Genomic DNA, 21,763 nt, shown 5'->3' on the forward strand with positions numbered 1-21,763 from the left:
ATTTAGATATATTAAATGTTGCCAAAAATAAATGAATTTTAGGGATGCCTGGGTGGCTCAGTGGTTGAGCATCTGCTTTTGGCTCAGGGCGTGATCCCAGGGTCTTGGGATGGAGTCCCGTATCAGGCTCCCCGAGAGGGGCCTGCTTCTCCTTCTGTCTATGTCTCTGCCTCTCTGTGTGTCTTTCATAAATAAATAAATAAAATCTTTAAAAAAATAAATATATATGAATTTTAAAAATTAAAGTAAAATAGTATTTTACCTGGGTCTGTATTTGTACTTGCATCCTGACATTCTATAGCCTTCTTTCTTACAGAGGCCATGAAATGCAATCCAGCTGAAGTATTAATATCATCTTGCAGCATTTCTTAAACATAACAAAACATTGAAAGCAATTACTGAGAAGCCAACATATTACCTGGAATCCAAACGCAAAGTATCTAACTCAAGGGAGGGGAGGTATGGGGTGCCAAGGTGTTATCAAAATGGACTTTCTGAATGAGGTGCTACCTACATTAACTCTCAAAGGCAGCTCAGTGAAATCAAAACCAAAATTGTGGAAGATTCTCTATATCCAGAGGTAGAACCTAGATGTTCTCCTGGCTAATGAAGCTGCAGTAGAAAATGTTAAGCAAGAAAATGATATGGTCCAACTGATGTTCTAAAAAACCACCTAAGCCAGTGTGTGGAAAGCAGATGGGAGTGGCTAAATCGAAGATAATCAGACAAGTGAGGCTGCTGTAACAGTTCAGATAAGTACCTCCAGTAATGGTGAAAAATGGAGCAGAAACGATAGATTTAAAATTACAAAGAAGGTAAAACAGACAAAACCTGGTTACTGACTAAGTGAGAAGGTGGGGAAAAGTAGAATCCAGGGAACCTATGTTTTGGGGTTGAGTAGGTAGTGACACAAATGGGGATGGACAAGGAGCAGAAAACAAAGCAGCTGGAAGGGGGAGGAAAACAAATCGGGACTGTGCATACTGCAGGTGAGGTCATTTCCACCCAAGCGGAAAAGTTCTGCAGCAAGTAGAATCCAAGTCCAAAGTCTATTTAAGGGAGTTTGGACTTTCCTGGGACATCATCCAGGACGACTAAGGAGCAGAAGAGATGATCAATGATGGCACAATGTAGTATAATAAAAATATATATATTTGGTCTTCATCCTTGGTTCTAAGCATAGAATTCCTTAAATCCTTGGAATTTCCTGAGTAATTTCCTGTTGTTATTCATGATGAGCCCCTTTTGACTATATCTGGGCTTATGCTAGTGAGGTGACCCTGTCAGGCCCCCAGATAGCTTCGATGCTGGTCACCAGAGGAATGAACCACACAATCAGAGGGTTAGAACTCTCATCAGCCTCACCCCGGCCCCCCTACCTCTGCGGAAAGGAGAGCAGCTGCAGATGGAGTTTAGTCACCAAGAGCTAATGATGTAATCAATCACACCCATATAATGAAACGTCAATAAAAATCCTGAAACAATGAGGCTAACAGGGCTTATGGGTTGATGAGCAGAGGGATGTGCTGGGAATGTAGCGATACCCAAGGGAGAGTGTAGAAACTCTGTGCCCTCAATCACCAAACCTTCCTTTATGCATCTTTTCCATTTGGCTATTCCTAAATTGTATCCCTTATAATAAAACTATAATCATAAGTAAAGCACTTCTCTGAGTTCTGGAATTACTGTAGCAAATTAGTAAACCGTGAGGGTGAGTCATGGGAATCTCTGTGTAGTTGACTGGGCAAAAATGCAGGTGTAAGGGGACCCCATTTGTAGCTAATATCTGAAGTGGTAAATCTTTTGGGACTGAGCCATTCATCTGTGGGATTTGTGTTAATTCTAGGTTATTGTCAGAATTGAATTGAATTATATAGGACATCAGTTGGTATCAGAGAATTGGAGATTATTGTTGTTTGAAATGATAACAATGTACACCCACTAGAGTACTATGTAGTCACTAAAAAGGACATTGTAGGGATGCCTGGGTGGCTCAGTGGTTGAGCATCTGCCTTCAGCTCAGGGCGTGATCCTGGGTTCCAGGATCAAGTCCCACATCAGTCTCCTTGCAGGGAGTCTGCTTCTGCCTCTGCCTGTGTCTCTGCTTCTGTGTGTGTGTGTGTGTGTGTGTTTATGTGTGTGTGTGTCGTGAATAAATAAATAAAATCTTTTTAAAAAATGACATTGTAGAAGAATGTCTAGTGATATGGGAAGATATTTACTTCAACACTAGTATGTAAAAACAAGTAAGTAATAAACAAGTAAAGGAGGTATTCTTTATATCTATTATATATATAGATATAAAGATATCTATATCTATCTATATCTATATAGATATAATAGATATAATAGATATTATATATTATATATATAGTAGATATATATAAATGTACATAAATATATATGTGTATTTATAGATATATATGGGTGGAGATATTAAAAAAATAAACCTTAAAATACTATTAACACTAGCTATCTCTAGACAGAAAAATTATGGGAGTTTTTTTGTGGGGGGAAGATTTTAATATTCTTCTTATTCCCTATTTGTATTTCCTAATTTTTCTCCAGTGAACATGTATTACCTTCACAAAGCCAAAAAACAAAACAAAACACTTAAGGGTGAGAAAAAAAGTGGTTTTAAGACAAGCGAGTGGGAAAGAATAGCAGATGGGTTAGGAAGCTGAGAGACAAGAGCTAAGCAGGTCAGTTGGGGAAGAAAACTGCCCAATGTAGCTATGCGGAAGCCTGACAGAGGGCAGTGGCATGAAGAAAGGGAGGGAGGACCAGGTTGAGAAGTAAGTGACGGGAAGGGGTAACCAAGGTGAGGGATAAATCAAGATGACTTTCAAGGTAAAACTCTTGACCAGTCAAGAGAATGGTGATATCACTAATAGCAGGACACCAGTTTAAAATCTGGACATGTTGAATCTAAGGCGAAAGGAGAAAAGAAAGATGAGAGAGGACAGGTGTGTATTTGAGTGTCACCAAACAATGTTAAGAGCTGAAGTCGTGAGACTGAATGTTTATGTGTACGTGTATGAAAATTACTGAGGAAAAAGCCTCAGGGAACACATGTTATTTGGTGGCAGGAAACCAACTGAGCCACTAGGGAAAGGGAAGAACTTCCTATCTTATACACAGGTACTCTTTTCTCAACTGATTCCTTAATGTGTTTCTATGATGAATTCAACAGACACGTTCTTCCATAATTTCCTTTTAGACCTTGTATATCAGTATCTTGTTGTAGATTTTAATTAATTGCCTACTCTACGATAGGCACCACCAAATTTTTTCTGTAAAGGGCCAGAAAATAAATATTTTAGGCTTTGCAGACTTTATGATTCCTCTTGCAAGAAGCAAACCCTGCTGCAGTGCATAATCTGTCATCAACAAGGTGTAAATACACGGGCATAGCTGCATTTCAATAAAACTTGATTTACAAAGGGGCGCCTGGGTGGCACAGTAAGTGAGCCTCTGACTCAGGGTTTCAGCACAAGTTGTGCTCTCAGGGTCATGAGATCGAGCCTCATGTCAGGTATGAGTGTGCTCAGTGGGGAGTCTGCTTGAGATTCTCTCTCCCCTTTCCTTGCCTCTGCCCCTCCCCCAAATCATAACACATGCATGTGTGCACTCTCTCTCTCTAAAGTAAATAAATAAATCTTTTTTAAAAAACTTGATTTACAAAAACAAGCATGGTCTGGATCTGGCCTGTGGGCCACACAGTTTGTCAATCACTGTTCGACCAGATAACACACCAAAACACAAACACACACACATATATACATACACATTCTATCTTGTCAAAGATAAAATGAAAATAACTTAGTCTCAAAACATAAAAAAAAAATTTAGTCTCACTTTTACATACATAATTCTAGAAAGCTGATGTTAACTTTGAACTGAGACACTACATTAATCATGCTTATACATACCAAAAGGAATATCGAAGTCATCCAAAGGCTGGGAACGAGGATGTTCTTGTTGCTCCTAAATGAATCCCCAAATGATCAACTATGATTATAACTCAAAAACATTCATTATTTTGAAAAAAATTCAATAGCTAAGAGGACTGTTGAATGTTTATGTATGCGTTCACATACATTCTAGAAATATTTATTTACTCTATCAAAGTAACTCCACAAAGGAGTTCACAAAACTCACAAACCAAGCAATAAAAAAAGAACATTACCAATTTAATGCAGCTTCTAAATTACAATGTGCACTTCCCCACTACAGAGTAGCTTTAACATTCAACAAGTACCCACCCCTACCCAAACTGCTCAGGGACTTAACAATGTTACTTAGTGCCTCCAAATATGCTCTTGAGGCTTACTGAAGTATGCTTTTATAAAAATCCTTGTAAACAAAACTGTGTTTATCTAATTTGTTGCAAAAATAGGTAAACTGTCATCAAATTTAGAAGGAATGTTTGAAAAGATCTGATTTGAATATCAGGTTATGTAACAAACCTACGTGTGGGAAATTTAACAGGAGCCGCCCAAAGAACATGTATGACATGCATTAATATATCACGGAAAAAAGTAAGGAATGATTTCAAATATAAAAACATCACACAGGCAGATGCTCTAAACTACATTTTTTTTATTTATCATCAACTCACTTTTCGCAAATGCAACTATATGTCTAACTATTCCATGGAGGGATGCAGCAGGGTTTATGTACTTAACGATATAAAGATTCTCCTAATCACAATCAGAAGATTCCAGCAATCAGAAGACTAGATAAACCACAAAGACATTCCCAACTCTGTACATGCAGATCAGGGAAGCGTACCTTGGGTTTTGTAACTATTTCTGAATCATTATCATTAACAAGGGAACCCTCTGGTTGGGAAGCCACACTTGGCTTTCTCTTCAGTTTTTCTGATCCTTTTTCTTGCAGCTCTTTCTCAGCTCGTCGTCTTCGTCTGTTAAAGACAAGAGAATAAAACATGTTACTACTTTAGGAACATCGGTTCTTCACTTATGTCATGCTATATAGGGAGATAGTTATCAAAATTATGCCAATAAATTATTTTCAGTGGCATATAATTAAATCAGCAACATACTTTGCTAGAATTTGAGCAAATATAAGCAAAGGTCAGGGAGACATGAAAGTTATTTCTAGTTCCTCTACTACTGAACTGACTTTTCTGTGTTAGTCACTGGAATCTCCAGTCAGAGTCACACGTTTTAGGTAATTTTCAAACTCTCTTTTCTTCAGACTCTGAGATAACCCCAGAAACCCTATGGGATGACTCCAGGCACCCTTCTGAAGAAGTTAAGAACACTTGAGTCACCTCAGTGAAATCCCAGCAGGGAAGAAAGAAGGCCCAAGAAGCTAAGGAGAAGACTTACATGGAAGGAAGGAACCATTTCTGGAAAGAGAGCACTGGTAATAGATTTTAGGATCTAATAAATGTGAAACTCTTAGAGTATTTTCTAGACTCAGTAATAACCTACCAGTCAATACATTTTTGCATACCCATCATGAGTAAAACACTATAAACCCTCTTCATTAGATGTCACAGCCTTGCTTTATACGTGCATGTTTTAGTGTCCTGAAACAATTCACATCACTTATCCTCCTGCTTCCTATGTAAGAATCTAGAGAATATAGTAAGCTGAATAGCAGTATTACTTCAGTGCATTAGACAGTACATGGAATATTATATGAGATGGCAAATATTTGTCCTACAAAAGAAAACTGCTCATAATTTTACAGAAAAATGTAAAAGAAACTTCCAGCCTATGAATTCCAGTAAGGAATTCCTTAATAAAATGTAAGAAATAGGGGATCCCTGGGTGGCGCAGCGGTTTGGCGCCTGACTTTGGGCCAGGGCGCGATCCTGAAGACCTGGGATCGAATCCCACGTCGGGCTCCCGGTGCATGGAGCCTGCTTCTCCCTCTGCCTGTGTCTCTGCCTCTCTCTCTCTCTCTGTGACTATCATAAATAAATAAAGTTTTAAAAAAAAATGTTTAAAAAATAAAATAAAATAAAATAAAATGTAAGAAATAGTATTATTTCCCTCTCACAATATAGAAATTTTCTATAGGTCCTGGGATTGAGTCCCACATGGGCTCCCCAGGGAGCCTGCTTCTCTCTCTGCTTGTATCTCTGCCTCTCTCTCTCTCTGCATCTCTCATGAATAAATAAAATATGTAGAAAAAAACTTGCCTTTTTTTACTGTCCCTTCCTCGTTTCACTTCAGATGGTTCTATTTTGACATTCAGAAGCTGAAGGTGTCCAGAATCGCCTTGTTCAAATAAATCATGTGTTTGTTTCTCTTGGCTTTGTTTGAATGCAATGAGGCTTTCAAGTGGAATAAGTTTTAGGTTTTTGTACTATAAGAAATAAAGCATAATAATTTAAAATTACAAACCTCAATTATGTAATATATTAATAAAAATTTCAGGAAAACATCTTTAAATTAAGTGTGTGTGTGTGTGTGTGTGTGAGAGAGAGAGAGAGAACATGTCAAGATAACAAATTGATCTGGACTGGTAAGATTTATCAGAGTATCCAGAGTTTAAAAAATAAATTCTTTTAGAGTGCTAGATATTCCAACTGGGTCATCTTATTTCAGAAACTAAGCTAGAAGTGCTAATCTTCTTAATTTCTTTTCTACATTAAAAATCTTCCACGGGGCGCCTGGGTGGCTCAGTCAGCTAAGCATCTGCCTTCGGCTCAGGTCATAATCTCAGGGTCCTGGGACCGAGGCCCACATCAGGCTCCATGCTCAGTGGAGAGTCTGCTTCTCCCTCTCCCTCTGTCTGCAATTCCCCTTGCTTGTGCTCTGTCAAATAAATAAAATATCTTAAAAATAAAAATCTTATAAATGAAATACATAAGTCTAGCATTTGACTTAAAATGCTTTCAAACAGGGAGGATACAGAGAAGTGAAGATTATGGAAGAAACAGATTAGCAGTATGTTATAAGTACTGACATTGGGTAATATAACTTCATTATACCATTCTAATAAAAAAATTCCTTTAAATATCTCTCAAAATATCTGCTTTCCATACCTTTAATCCTTTCTTTTCTGTTCATAGTGTGTTCAGAACAAAAGAAGGCATAAGTACTGCTGCTAAAGAATGACCATTTCTTTTCCCAGTACCATCTTCATATCTTAAAAGTGCATCAGAGCATGAATGATTCAATTACCTTCCTAATATGGTACTACTAATTTATAAAACTAGAGCCTAAACAATTTGAATTTCAGGGATCCCTGGGTGGCTCAGTGGTTTGGCGCCTGCCTTTGGCCCAGGGTGCGATCCTGAAGTCCCGGGATCGAGTCCTGCATCGGGCTCCCGGAATGGAGCCTGCTTCTCCCTCATCCTTTGTCTCTGCCTCTCTCTCTCTCTCTCTCTCTATGTCTATCATAAATAAATAAATAAATCTTTAAAAAAACAATTTGAATTTCATAAATCAAAGCTTATAACTTTAAAGAGGATTCTGTGGGTTTATAAAGATTCAATCTTTTTAAGTACTTTAAAAATATACCATTCTTAAAAACATGCACAACTATTTATAGACCTGGGTCTATTTAACTACCTTAAACTGTAACAGATTTGAAGGCAATCATATAACTACTAGGAACAGTAAATAATGTGTGTGACACTTACACATGTGCCCTTCCTTTCTCTCCCCCTGCCCCGCACATACCCATATGAACAAGAATACTGGTCATTTTATTTTACTTCTCATTTCTTCTCTGAGAAGAAAAAATACCTATGAAAAAGTCTCACCAATGCTAGCATCGGTATACAAGACAGACCTAAAAGCTTTACAATACTTAATTATCATTTTGAATTGGAATTTTATGTTACTTCAAGTAACAGAAACATTATTTTAAAAAAAGAATTGTGTGGGGAACAAAAGAAATGTGTAAGAGCTTTTCATCTCATGTGTAGTATTTATGGTATGAAAAATGCAGGACTGCTTTCACATTGCTCTGCAATGTTCATTACCATATTTTCTGAGGATAGGCATGAATGAAGTAATGAGAGCCTTGGGTATTTTGTTTCTTGTGCTATAGTACTGGTAGGTATTGAAGGAATTTTTACCAACGTCCTTGAGTCAGAGGAAAATACATAAGGAGGTTTAAGTTGTAGATGCAATAATGGAAGTCCAAAGGTATTCTGAGGAGATATCTCAAGGGACCCTGGCTTAACATCAAGTAGTTTTTCTGGTTTTATAAATACTGAAGAGTCCTGTTGAGGTGTCAAGTTTTCTTGTCCAACATATTGATCCAGGTTCACATGCTTAGGGATTTCTGTAGTTACAGTTTCTGCCCAGTTCTCCTGTTCAACTGCTTTTTTTATGGCTTCGGTATTATAGTGGCTCAAATTCAAGGAGGACACTGAAGTAGTGGGCATTGCTCTTTGTGGCAAAAGAGGCTGGGAGGAAGCAGATAAACCCCATGCCTCTCTAGGCTGTGGCAGGGGCCTGAAGGGAACTTGTTGAACTCTTCCTGAATGGAAGGAGAGGGACTTAAATTCATGCTTAGGCTGAAACTGAAGCAAAGGAAAACCATCAGCAGGTCCGAAAGTTTTTGCAGCTGGGATGAGTCTAGGTGTCTTTGGAATGGCAAAAGATGGAGACAAAAGGTGGAAGGGAGAACTTCCAGCAGGAGCAGGAGGCAGTGCAGTGGTTGGTAAGCTTTGAGATGCTGGAGTTAATCCTGTACTGGGAGGTGGGCCTTCGGACTCACATAAAGGAATACTCCCATGTGGTACATTCTGGAAGAGAAAAAGAAGCTGTTATGTAAGTTTAGAGTATATTACAAACTTCTTATTTTGCAAACAATGTTCAATATGTTTTGGAGGAGGTGGAATGTAATAACTGCTAAAAATAACAAAAAGCCAACACCTGAACTGCTAGAACAACTTTAATGGTATTTTTTTAATGTGTTACCTGTAAATTTCCATGACTGTTTTGATCAGACTGCACAACTCCTTTATGGCAGTGTGGACTCTTGCCATTCTCTCTGGTGTACTCTCCCACAGGCTGTGGTTTAATAAAAGATCTCTCCTTAAAATGTCTACTGGTGTCATCAACATCACTACTCCCTCTCGTGGGGTTTAATACTTGGCTTCCCACCAGAGGCACAGACTGAGGCTGCTGCAGAAGTCGATGTATATCTGAGAGGTTAGCAAAGGATGATCCTACTATTTGCATTAGGCTCGTGAAGTTGATCTGTTGAAGCTAGGATAAAATAAAAATTCAACTATTTTAAAATATAGTGAAAAAATCTAAAGAATCAACAACAATGATCTGAGTATTCCACAACAATCATGCTTTTGGCTTATCTGTCAGACCCACGAATGCTGAGCAGGAGGCAGAGGTGGGGGAGATTTTTTTAAAAAGGAAAGAAAGAACACCTTCCTGTTTTCAAAGAGCTGTCAACTGGAAATATGAACTCATCATGAGATTCAGGGCTATCTATAAAACAGTTTACATAAAGATCCCAGGGATCATAAAGGAGTGATCTGATGGAGTAGAATGAGGACAACTACTGAAGTCCTAAAATGAGTGTTGTGATCAAATTTTCAGAAAAAAAAAGAAAAAAAGCAAAGATCAGCAAACAGGTGGAAAGTGAGGACTTCCCCTGGAAAGGCTGACGAGGCGAAAGGCAAAGGGACGACCAGTGGTTGACGAATGCTGCACATCAGAATCACCTGAGCATCATTTAAAAATCCCCGTGGTCAAGTCATACCCACAGCAATAAGATCAGAATATCTGGGGATGGAAGCCAGGATTAGTATTTTTAAGATGACAAGGTGATTTCAGTGTGCAGAAAAGCTTGGGAACCACTAGCATAAACACTGGCTTAGATGGAACAGGAAATTAACAGCAGCTCTAAGGAGAGGACAGGTGAGTGCGGGAGTTCCCAAACTTGGGCATGCCATCAGAATCTCCTGGAGGACTTGGAAAGCACTCTTTGCTGGGCTCCATGCCCAGTTTCTGATTTCAATAGGTCTGGGATGGGGCCTGAGAATACACTTCTAACATTTAAGTGATGCTGATGCTACTGATCCAGAGACTGCACTCTGAAGACCACTAGACTTGTGAGAGCATTATGGGAAAAGAGGGAAGGTAAAAGCTGGCTGTGGGTCTTTCAAGCCCAACAGAAGAATTTGCACTTGATGAAAGATACCAGTAGGGAAACACTGCAGGTTAAAAAAAAAAATCTAAGTTCCCTTCAATTACTTAAAAAAAAAAAAAAAAAGTAAAGAAAAAACATGCTTTTTTACAGAAAAAAAAAAGCATACACACAAAAAATCATCCATTATCCTATCCTCAAAGAGAACTAGTATTGAGATTCTTAGAGTTTTTCCTTTTACTCTGTATTTTTAAAGCAAGATTTATTTCATATTATACAAATTGGTACCTGAAATTTACAGAACATTTTAAAACAGGAAAGTAAAAGTATTAAGACAGTATCTGAAAAAAAGAATGTCTTAGAAAATGCATATATAGGACAATGGAAGTCTGAAGTTCTGAGTCTAAGGCTGGCTACCACTATAGAAACAGCAAGTGCTGTACTGAATACACTGTGGGCAAAAGAATCAAGAGGGCACACTGGATATGGGTTGTGAAAAAAAAAAAAAAGCAAAAATGTCTAAGACAGTGATTCTTAATCCTTTATGTGCCTTAGAATTATCTGGAGAATTTGTTAAATATACAGACCAGCTACCAGCAAAGTCCCTTGGTAATCCAAAAAAAAAGGGGGGGGGGCATCCCCCGTGGTGCAGTGGTTTAGCACTGCCTGCAGCCCAGGGCGTGATCCTAGAGACCTGGGATCGAGTCCCACATCGGGCTCCCTGCATGGAGCCTGCTTCTCCCTCTGCCTGTGTCTCTGTGTCTCTCATGAATAAATAAATAAAATCTTAAAAAAAAAAAAGAGAGAGGAGAGAGAGAGAAGTAGGTAGTTCAGCCTGGACTCCGGGCCTCTGAATAACAAATGAAGAGTGCCCAAAGCAGAAAAACCCTACAATTTAATTTCATCTTGTCAATTTCTAAGAGTTTTGTTCATATTTCAAATCCTTACATATACATCATATGTGTAGACTGATTTATTTATATGGAGATGTGCTTACCTGAACTAATTTAAACATTTCATCTTGGAGCATCTGCCTAACAGAATCTGAAGACTCTGGTAACTGAGCCCTGGGTTCATTGCTCTGGGTCTGCTGAGGTGTTGGCACAGGTGTTTGTGAGGCAACGCTGACTCCATTTGACACGAAAGGTGGAACTGAGGAAGATTTATCTTTAAATGCAGAGATCTGTGTACTAGATGGAAGCATATATATAAAAAACACACTTAATCAAGAAAAAAAAGCAAATCAGGTGTCTACAATCTGGAGAGTCTGATATTACCTTTTTCTTCTACTGTAAAGGCTTTCTGGAAGTTTTCAGGAAATTTAAACCCTAAAGCCTATCGTTCTGTACTCCTCAGCCACCTAGCCACCAGCCATCAGCACAGTACTCACGTGAATGCTATTTTATTAAGGGAAATGGAATGTCTTAGTCAGCCGTGGTCCCTCCCTATGGTGTTACAATCGACAATTTATTTGCCTGGTCCCTGCAAGCATCTGAGTTTGAAACCTGTGCAATTATTCTGAGTAGTTATATTAGGAATGTTTTTTGTTACTAAGTTTAATGATCCAGAGTGTAGTTAAGAAAACTAGAAAAAGTATGGGTTAAAAAGGTAATTCTACAATAGATAGAGCAAATTCTTGATCATCCTTAAATGTGAAACAACAGTATTGTGAACACTTCATTTCCAAACAAATCACAAAGTTTATATTTATAATTAAACTATAACCAAAAAAATGCTTATTTAGGAATAAAAATTAAAGATCAAAATAAGTTTTTGTTTTACTTTAAATAAAACGATTGTTTGGGGATGATTTCTTAAACACAGCAGGTACTCAAATTTGTTTCCTAAGCAAATTGATTTCACAAACTAAATAAGGGAGCAGGCATTATTATATCCAAATATATTGATCATTGTCTCTAAAAAGAAAAGAACACATTAAATTGCTTTTAGATTATTTGGGCTTACATTCATTCCCTTTCAGTAATAATATTTGCCTTTTATCAAGCATCTAATACTAAAAAGCTCAGTAACAAAACTTTATTTGGCAAATCCATGAAAAACAGGCATTACAAGTGATTTGTCTATTTTAAGACAACTTTATTGGCCTTTGTTTCCAACAAGTAGCAATGAGATAAATTCCAATAATGGAGAATTATTTTAAGTAGGGCCATGCTATGTTATCCTATTTCAGCAAGACTTCTAAACACTAAACACACTGTTCAATCTCTGTAAAAGCCCAAAAGATAAAACGGGATGAATCTATTCTATGAGAAAATTAAAAGCATTTCATACACTATTAAAAATCTGTTAGAGGCTGGAAATGAGCAATTTTAAGTAATCCATCCACTACAGTTGACCCCTGAACAAAAAAAAAGCGGACTGGGGTGCCAACCTTCATGCAGTTGAAAATCCACATATAACTTGACTCCTCAAAAAGAGAACTACTAATAGCCTACTGTTAACCAGAAACACTATCATAACATAAATAGTCGATTAATATATTTTGTATGTTATGTGTATTGCATCTATATTCTTACAATAAAGTAAGCTAGAGAAAAAAAATGTTAAGAAAGTCATGAGGAAGAGAAAATATATTTATAGTACTGTACTGTTTTTATAAAAAAAAAAATTACGTGTAAGGGGATTCAAGTGACTCAAACTCGTATTGTCCAAGGGTCAACCATACTTCTTTTTTTCATAAAAGACTTTTTCTTTTTTAGAAAAGACTCTTATAGAATATATAGTTCCTGTATATCTATAAAACATAGCTGTTAGAGGAAAATCTCTCAATAATAAACTTAAAGGTGTCAGAAATTTGTATCTACATTGTTCTTTCAATGGTTTATGTTGCTTTCATTTTACTTAGTTTTTAGTCAAAACATTTAGTAATTATTTCAAAATGGCACAGCAGGCATCATTTCATTCTCTTATCTACTTGTAAAATATGATTATATCAAAATGGTACACAAAAATTCTTACCTAGAAGTTTCTGAACTTGTATCTACACAAAATGAATAAGGAATGGTGTGTTCAGGATTTGAAAAGGCTTTGATCATACTATAATTAAAGATTAATAATTGATTAGGAAGATATTCTTCACATTTCCTAAGGTGTAAGTGATCTAAAGCTCAGCCATCTAACAATCAAAACATTCTCTAGTCCTCTATAAGGCTTAGCTCATAATTACAATCTGTTTATATTTGTCTCCATAGCAATTAGTAACAGATTCAAACAAAAAGCAAAGAATATATCTGGATGACTGAACATATAACTTAATCACTGTTGACTGCCCAGTAGAAATAAAAGAATCTACAATGGAGAAGTGAGGTTAGTTGGGACCTCAAATTCCACATATAATGGAGGCAGACACTTTTCCCAGAACACTACAGAGCCCTTACTACATTTAAAACTGTAAAGACTAGTTTTTTATTAATAGAAATATGTATTTGTAAAGGCACATCACATTTAAAATATTTTTTTGTTAACTGCCCACAGAAATGAACAAAAATTGTATATCGAGAAGAGAAAGAAAATCTAATTACATTGCCTCTCTTATCCAAGGTAGTTCTAAAATTCTAAAACTTCAAAAATCCTAAAAATGAAGAAAGCATGTTCCACCTGCAACAAATTAAAACTGTCTTTGGCTCCCCTTGAACAATAATATTCTAGCCAACACAATAGCCCTATAGTGTGCAGTAAACACACTGCGACAGTGAAAGATATATATTGTGATTCAGAACGGTTTTTTATTTGATCCAACAAAAACGAAATCAGTATGACAAGGTGTTTCCCTAATTAGCAGCTTTATAAACTCTGGTCTATTTACAGCTATATTTTACTTTGATAAGAGTGATAGTGATGGGAGAACAAAAGGCATTTTGTTCTAAATCTACCAAGATTTAGAAGTCTGTAACACTTACTAAAGATCATCATTTACCACAGTTATAAAGTTAAATTTCACTAGGAACACAATATCATTATAAAATATATATCGTAAATTATGAGAAAAATAACCTCTTCATCAAATGAATCCCAGATGGCAGTAATCATCACTTCCTTACTCTTTTCCCCCTTACCCTTTCTGTTCAGTTGATTTTTCCTCCATACATGTCTCCAATGGTTCTTCCCTTGGACACTGAACCTCTGTTGTGGATTGCTGCTGAAATTAATAGTACCCAAGAAGAAAATGGGTCATATAAGTAGGTATTACTGTCTTAGGTGTCTTTAGTTTCACATTCACTACTTACCCAGAGTAACAACAGTCTAAAAGCAAGTGAGAAACCAAACATGAAAATTAACTCCCAGTGCTGCTCTGATCAGATTTTTAACTGTGTGAATTGCCTTTGGCCCATCACCCTGAGCCACTGAGCTTATTAAAATACAAGAACAAATTATGTCAGTGGAAATTATTTACACTACATTTACAAGTACACTGTAAATTACATATACCCATCACTGCTTGATTAATAAGTACATTCTGAAAAGAACTATAAACAGGAAAAACATCCTTTTTGAAGGAATTTTTTCAATAATTAGAAATGTCTGTGTTCCATCTGAAAATGCAGTGCATAGTTTTGAGAAAACAAATAATACATAAAAGTGAAATATGTGCAAAAACTGCATACTACAGCTGAATTACATGTTATGAATATAGAATACTTCTATTACTCTTGATTAAGTTAATTTACTATAGCAGTTTATAAAATAAAAATTTCATTGCCTGAAATTATTAGACATCTTACTAATGATAGTATTTCAGTGAAAGAAAAAATGTTGCATGGCCTGGTTATTCTCTGCAACCTACAGCGTACTTTTAAGACAATAACAGCCTTGGTTGGATGATTAAATAAAAATACTTAAATATAATTTAAATAACATTACCCACTATTTATTGACTTACTTCTTCTAAATGCTGTGGTAAAGTCTGCATGTTAATGACAGTATTGGAACTTTTAAGACTTTCAACAGGCTCTTTGGTATCTTCTATAAGGAAACAAGGAGAAAGAGAAAAGTGACCATTTGAAAAAACTCAGTTTACTTTTTAGAAGGTTCAGGAATATTATGGGGAAACAAAGATAATGACAGAAATATTTTCTATCCTCCTTATAAAAATGTTTTTATTTAAATTCATTAACAGGAGATCCCTGGGTGGCTCAGCGGTTTAGCACTTGCCTTCGGCCCAGGGCGTGATCCTGGAGTCCTGGGATCGAGTCCCGCATCGGGCTCCCTGCAAGGAGCCTGCTTCTCCCTCTGCCTGTGTCTCTGCCTCTCTCTCCTCTGTGTCTTTCACGAATAAATAAATTTAAAAAAAAAATAAATAAATAAATTCAACTAACAAAATAAATAAATAAATTCAATTAACATATAGTATATTCTTGGTTTCAGAGGTAGAGTTTAATGATTCATCAGTCTTATAATAATATCCAGCACTCATTATATCACATGCATATCCATCACCCAGTTACCCCATCCTCCGATCCCCCTCCCCTCTAGGAACCCTCAGTTTGTTTCCTATGATTAAGAGTCTCTTAGGGTTTGTCTCTCTCTCTGATTTCATCTTGTTTTATTTTTCCCTCCCTTGTTCCATGATCCTGTTTTGTTTCTTAAATTCCACATATGAGTGAGATCATATGATAATTGTCTTTCTTTGATGGACTTATTTTGCTTAGTATAATATGACTTATTTTGTTCTAGTTCCATCCATGTCACTGAAAATGGCAAGATTTCATTTTTTTGATGGCTTAGTATTCCATTGTATTTATATATACCAAATCTTCTTTATCCATTCATCTGTCAGTGGACATATGGACTTATTCCATAGTTTGGCTATTATGGACACTGTGGCTATAAACACTGGGATGCAGGTGCCCCGTTTGGATCACATTTGTATCTTTGGGGTAAATCCCTAGTAGTGAAATTGCTGGGTCATACAGTAGCTCTATTTTCAATTTTTTGAGGAACTTCCACACTGTTTTCCAGCATGGCTGTACCAGTGTCCATTCCCACCAAGAGTGTAAGAGAGTTTTTTCTCTGCATCCTTGCCAACATCTGTCATTTCCTGACTTGTTAATTTTAGCTTTTCTGACTGGTGTGAGGTGGTATCTCATTGTGGGTTTGGTTTGTATTTCCCTGACACTGAGTGATGTTGAGCACGAAAAGAATGGGAGAAGATATTTGCAAACATCTTATCAGATAAAAGGCTAGTATCCAAAATCTATAAAAAACTTATCAAACTCAACACCTAAAGAACAAATAATTCAATCAATAAATGGGCAGAAGACATGAATAGACATTTCTCCAAAGAAGACATATAAATGGCCAAGAGACATATAAAAATGTTTTTTTATAAACACCTGAAGACAATCCCTCCTCAAGTAAATCCCTGATAAGCCTTGAGAGACCTCATATCACTGTGTTTAACTCCATGTAAAGCTCTGAGAGTTTCTGTTTTAACAAAGATTGCTAAGGAAAGGTACACAGATTTGGTTCACAAAAATGAAGAGGCCCACAATAGTTACAAAACCAAGGCAAAAGGCCCAAGAATTATAAACTCATGTTATGAGTTAATGAGTTCAACATTTCATAGATATTACACTCTTAGAGAAAGTATCTGGGGCACACTCCTCACTGAGCACACGGTCTGTCATGGGGCTCTATCCCACAGCCCTGAGATCACAATCTGAGCCAAAACCAAGAGTTGGATGCTTAAACAACTGAGCCACTGAGGCGCCCCATGCTCTCTTTTAACTTTAGGTTTTAGGCAATTATAAACATACTATTTTAGATATGAGACTAAATAAGTTATCACAGACATTCATTCACCAACTTCAAATTAATAAAAGCCAAATAAAAAGATTAGCCAAATGAACTGACCTTCATAGTCTGATAGGTATGTTTCCATTTCCTCTTGGTTAAATGTTTCTACTTCTAAAAGATCCTCACCAATATCTATAAATTCTTTTTCAGTATCATCAGTAACAGGAATAATCTCATCTTTGGTTTCTTTTATTTCAGGATTGTATGTTTCAGTTGGCATTCTATTGACAAAAATAAAGCAGCAAAAATTTTAACTCATTCTTGGAAACAAAAAGCTTGCTTTCAATTAATTCTGTCTACTGAACAGGAACATTAGGTCTCATATTTATTGTTTTCTGTTTTTTAACCACATCTCGGTACATAGTAGAAGCTCAATAAAGGGTTGTTCAATGAACGACTAAACATCCCCATTTTTATTTACTCAAATAACTGGAATCATTTCAACCTATGAAATCTGCCATTCTCACAAAGCAATCTTCCTATTAAAGGTTAAAACTTGTTGTTCAAAGATATATTGCTTCATATGTAAAAACGTATGAAATGATTACCTCAACTTCCCCTAACACAGGAAATCAATTAATATAAGAAGAGGATCCTCAGGATGAGAATTAGCTCCTCTATCAGAAGATATAAGCTAAACCAACAAGGAAGAAGCATATTTTGCAATGAATTGTTAAAGCACTTCTCTATAGCTCAAAGAAATGCTCATTCCTTTACCTCTCAAGGGTTTGATTCTTGCCTTAAAGCCCAAACACTATCAAACAAGTATCATCCACTGAAAAGGAATGTATAATCAAAAACTTACATCAAGATATTTTGACGAGGTTCGTTTTGATCATTTCTTTCCTCAGTCCCACCTTGGGTGGTTACTGTGACAGAACAGCCAGCATTCATTTTGCAACCACTCTCAATGTTCGGTCCAGTCTGCAACTGAGGATAATGATTCTCTAGCACCTAAAAACAAACCATTTACAGTATTTAGTATTCACAGTCGAATCTCATACTTTTCATTATATTTTTTGGTTATTAATATTTTCCACAGACCTATTCCTGATTAAATTTTTCATTCGTTTATTAAGTATCTACTGCATTTCTATAACTCAATACTTTTTGCAAGTCTTTATTCCATCTGGAAAAAACAAACCTGACTATGTAAATAATGTTGGAAAGAAATCAGCCTTATAAATTAGTAAGGGGGGGGTACCTGGGCAGCTTATTCGGTTAAGCATCTGACTCTATTTCAGCTCAGGTCATGATCTCAGGGTCCTGGGATCAAGCCCTGCATTGGGCTCTGCACTCAGCATGGAATCTCCTTGTCCTTCTCCCTCTGCGCCTCCCCTGTGCTCTCTCTCTCTTAAATAAATAAATAAAATATTTTAAAAAAATAAAAATAAATTTTAAAAACCCAATTTTGTATGGTATGTTACCAAAGTTTAAGTCACAAAACAATAACAATAAAAATGTAAAGCTACTTTCACTTAACTCTTTTTGCTATTATAAAGGCACTTCGTGATTACTCCAAAATGACATGATAGATAAAAATATATGCAGCTAAAAATACATGGATATATCTCTTTTAAGTCTCTTGTTTAGAATTTGTGTATATCACCTAGAAATACAAATTTCAGTGACAAAAAATGTCACAGTATCTTAAATAAACAACCTTAGGATAATAGACACTGATCTCAAAAAAATAAAAAAAAAATCTCAAAAAAACAAAATACACACACACACCCTGCAATCTAGAGTAAATTATTTTAACACTCCATTATTTTTTAATTCTAATTTTTAATTTTTAAAAATAATCTCTATGCCCAACATGGGGCTTGAAATCACAACCCTAAAATCAAGAATCACATGATCTACCACTGAGCCAGCCAGGTGCCACAGAATGAAGGCATTTAATTTTTTTTTTAAGGCATTTTAAAATAGAATAAATATAGTTCTCTCAGGCAGCCCCGGTGGCACAGCTGTTTGGCGCCATCTGCAGCCCAGGGCATGATCCTGGAGACCTGGGTTCAAGTCCCACATCGGGCTTCCTGCATGGAGCCTGCTTCTCCCTCTGCCTGTGTCTCTGCCTCTCTCTCTGTCTCTCTCTGTGTGTTGCACATGAATAAATAAAATCTTAAAAAATATATATATAGTTATTTCTTTTTCTCCCTTTTTCTTGCCTTACAAAACAAAACAGAAAAATAAAATAAAAGAGAACAAATACAGAACTAGGATGGGTGGAGGTAAGTCAACCAAGATGGTAACATAGGAGGCTCCTAAATTCCCCTCCTCTCACTGGCACACTGAATGTAATTACTGCTGAAAGAAATCTAGAAACTAGCTAATGGATTCCTATACATAAAGCAAATGAGAAAATATTCACACAGAGATAGGTAGCAAAGATTGAGACACATTCTGGCCAAAACCCCACCCATGGCACAGCATCCTATAAGCAGGAAGGAACTCTTACCTTCACTCTGATGAGGGAAGAGTTTGGATGCCACTTAGCACTCTAACTTTTAAGACTCTTACTTGAGAGATGAGCATCCAAAACACCTAGCTCTGAAAGCCAGTGAGGGTTGCATCCATAAGTCCCACAAGACCATAGCAAACAAAGCAGAAGTTATTAACAGGTGCATGAGCACTCATTGCAACTATCCTCAAAAGGCTCAGCACAGTGGAACAGGCAAAAACACCCATCTCTGTCTTCTCCTGGAAGGATACAACTGCATATATCTGGGGGCTAGCTATGATACCCCAGAGACTGGGAAACTGATGGACACCTCCTCTGCCTTCTCTCTCTAGCCCATTCCAAGTCACCAGTATCTTCCTGGAGGCACACATCTGGGTGTCAGCAGCTACTGACTAAAGGACAGGAGCCCAGATCACCTGTCTTTGACAACTAACGGGATTTGCATTTATGAGTCCCATAGAAGTGTAGCAAAGAAGCAGTTCTTAATGCCTGGAGGAGCATCCCCCTGTAGTTAGTTATACATGAGGGCCTAGTTCACAGAGATGGAACAAAAACATCCATCTCTCAGTTTCTCCTCAGAAAGGGCTTACCTATGTACTTTGTCACATGCTGCCTCAGAGTCCAACTTCCAATCCCTGTGTCCCTAGATGCTAAACGTGATACAACGTTTGGGACACTAATGGATCTTGACATACCCTCAACTACTGGGAATCATTAAGAACAAAAAAGAAGACTTAGATGATCACAAAGACTTCAGAGCCAAGCAGCAGCTCAGACCCAGCTGGCTGATGAGGCTCATCTCCTACATAAGACCACTCTATCCAGCCTGGGAGATGTGGCTGCTTTTTCTAATGCACAAAAACCAGCACAGAAAGTCAGGTAAACTGAAGAAATGGGAATATGTTCTAAACAAATGGGCAAGATAAATCTCCAGAAATAGATATTTTTTAAAAAATATTTTATTTATTTATTCATGAGAGACACAGAGTGGCAGAGACACAGGCAAAGGAAGAAGCAGGCTCCATGCGGGGGGAGCCTGACATGGGACTTGATCCCTGGTCTCCAGGATCAGGCCCTGGGCTGAAGGCGGCACTAAACCACTGAGCCGCCGGGGCTGCCCTCCAGAAATAGATCTTAATGAAATGGAAATAATGATATATCCTGATAGAGATTCAGAATAATGGTCACAGAGGTCAGGGGATGAACAAAGTGAAAACATAAGTGATGCATGAACAAAGTGAGAATTTCAACAAAGAGAAAATACAAAATGTAGAAAACAGAAATTACAGAACTAAAGAATATGATAATTGAACTGAAAAATTCAATGGAGAGGTTTAAAAGCAGATTGGATCAAGTGGAAGAAAAGATCAGAAAACTCAAAGGCAGAGTAGTGAAATTCATCTAATCAGAGGAACAAAAAGAAAAAAAAATTATCGGTTTATTTTTTTTAATATTTTATTTATTCATGAGAGACACAGAGAAAGAGAGAGAGAGGGGGAAAGAGCCAGAGACAGGCAGAGGGAGAAGCAGGCTCCATGCAGGGAGCCCAATGTGGGACTCGATCCTACGACTCCAGGATCACATCACGCCCTAGGCCAAAGGCCCCCACTGAGCCACCCAGGGGTACCCCCCCAAAAAAGAAAAACAATTTAAAAGAGTTAAGATAACTTAAGGGACTTATGGGACACTATCAAGCAGACAATTACATGCATTACTGAGGTCCCAAAGGGAGGGGAAAGAGAAAGGAGCAGAAAACTTATTCAGAGAAATAATAACTGAAAACTTTTTAAACCTGAGGAAAGAAACAGAAGTCCATATCTAGGAAGCCCAGAGAGTTCTAAATAATATAAATCCAAAGAGACCTATACTGAAGCACATTATAATTACATTGTCAAAGTTAAAGACAATCTTAGAAACAAAGTGCTGGGGGGAAAAAAATAACTGCTAAGCAAGAACAGTCTACCCAGCAAAGGTATTCTTTGAATTGAAAGAGAGAAATAATTTCCCAGACAAGAAAAACAGAGAGTTCATAACCACTAGACTAGCCTTACAAGAAATGGTAAAGGGAGTTCATCAAGCTGAAACAAGGAAACACTAATGGGTAACAAGAAAATATGTGGAAGTATAAAATCCACTGATAAAAATATACAGTTAAATTCAAAATAGTCTAGTGTTGTCATGGTGGTGGGTAAAACACAACTCTAGTGTGAAGATTAAAAGACAGATATGAAAAATGACTATAACTACAATTATTTGTTAATAAATACACAATGTAAAAAGATGCAAATTTTTACTTCAAAAACATAAAAATGTTTTTTTTTTGTAAGGGAGGAAAGGTAGTGCAAAAATGTAGAGATTTTGTACGCATTAAAAGTT

The 21,763-nt window shown here is 36.9% G+C and overlaps 1 protein-coding gene across 11 annotated transcripts in view; it reads right to left on the reverse strand.

The window, feature by feature from the left end:
* CPLANE1 (ciliogenesis and planar polarity effector 1) overlaps positions 1 to 21,763 on the reverse strand; it is a 140,605-nt gene that overhangs the window by 47,140 nt on the left and 71,702 nt on the right. For 9 of the 11 annotated variants that reach the window (XR_005986734.1, XR_005986732.1, XR_005986733.1 and 6 more), the window contains 11 exons: positions 17,729 to 17,877; positions 16,981 to 17,144; positions 15,008 to 15,090; positions 14,184 to 14,266; positions 11,105 to 11,297; positions 8,919 to 9,209; positions 7,973 to 8,743; positions 6,179 to 6,345; positions 4,795 to 4,927; positions 3,933 to 3,987; positions 263 to 367 (listed from right to left, as the gene is read on the reverse strand). Coding sequence is in view for 8 of the 11 variants with exons in the window: in XM_041747931.1 (XP_041603865.1) it covers positions 263 to 367; positions 3,933 to 3,987; positions 4,795 to 4,927; positions 6,179 to 6,345; positions 7,973 to 8,743; positions 8,919 to 9,209; positions 11,105 to 11,297; positions 14,184 to 14,266; positions 15,008 to 15,090; positions 16,981 to 17,144; positions 17,729 to 17,877 (2,194 nt within the window). In the remaining 3 variants the exon portion in view is untranslated. The remainder of the gene's footprint in view (positions 1 to 262; positions 368 to 3,932; positions 3,988 to 4,794; positions 4,928 to 6,178; positions 6,346 to 7,972; positions 8,744 to 8,918; positions 9,210 to 11,104; positions 11,298 to 14,183; positions 14,267 to 15,007; positions 15,091 to 16,980; positions 17,145 to 17,728; positions 17,878 to 21,763) is intronic. The other 2 variants (XM_041747930.1, XM_041747933.1) reach the window with 2 other exon arrangements.

Source organism: Vulpes lagopus, chromosome 3 (assembly GCF_018345385.1).
Source record: "Vulpes lagopus strain Blue_001 chromosome 3, ASM1834538v1, whole genome shotgun sequence".
Taxonomy (NCBI): domain Eukaryota; kingdom Metazoa; phylum Chordata; class Mammalia; order Carnivora; family Canidae; genus Vulpes; species Vulpes lagopus.